Source organism: Neophocaena asiaeorientalis, unplaced genomic scaffold (genome assembly GCF_003031525.2).
Source record: "Neophocaena asiaeorientalis asiaeorientalis breed wild unplaced genomic scaffold, Neophocaena_asiaeorientalis_V1.1 scaffold469, whole genome shotgun sequence".
NCBI lineage: Eukaryota > Metazoa > Chordata > Mammalia > Artiodactyla > Phocoenidae > Neophocaena > Neophocaena asiaeorientalis.
In genome coordinates, this window is record NW_020172691.1 from 1,945,403 (window position 1) to 1,945,953 (window position 551).

At 58.6% G+C, this 551-nt stretch overlaps 1 protein-coding gene across 1 annotated transcript in view; it reads right to left on the reverse strand.

Moving 5' to 3' along the window:
• ATP5F1D (ATP synthase F1 subunit delta) overlaps nt 1–551 on the reverse strand; it is a 3,842-nt gene that overhangs the window by 2,056 nt on the left and 1,235 nt on the right. Inside the window, exon 2 of the mRNA XM_024740003.1 lies at nt 5–310. Within this exon, the coding sequence (XP_024595771.1) occupies nt 5–310 (306 nt within the window). The remainder of the gene's footprint in view (nt 1–4; nt 311–551) is intronic.

Here is a 551-nt window from a genome sequence, read left to right on the forward strand (position 1 = left end):
GGACTCCGGCTGGACGCCAGCGGCCTGGAGGTCGAGGAAGACGACGCTCGAGGACTTCTGGGAGAAGAATCCCGACGAGGGCGCAGGCGCGAACTACGACTACCGGCGCGCTGTGCGCGATGTTGAAGACGGCGAACCGCCTGGACGCGCGGCATGCTGGGGGTTGTAGTTTCCTTCCGGCAAGAGCTCCCAGCCCGATGGTCAGGTGCGGGGGTCGGTTACACGGCTCTGCACGGGGAGCACCAGAAGCCCGCGCGGAGAAAGAGACACTTACTTCAAGATTTTGGGGGCGCTCATTGGATGTCAGGCGCTGGGGAGACATCAGGGAAATATTAAGATTCCTGCTCTAGTTTGGGGTGGTGGGGGCGTTTAACAGACACTCAACGTAATAAATTGTACAGTATGTTAGGAGGTGACAAATACTTAAAAATGAAAAAGCAGAGTATGGGGGCCGATGGGACAGGCAGTGACTGTAGGAGGTGCAGGCGTCCCGGGAACGGTATCCCAGGCGGAGTGTCCAGCTCCCGTAAGCGTCCAGCGGTGTAGGAATC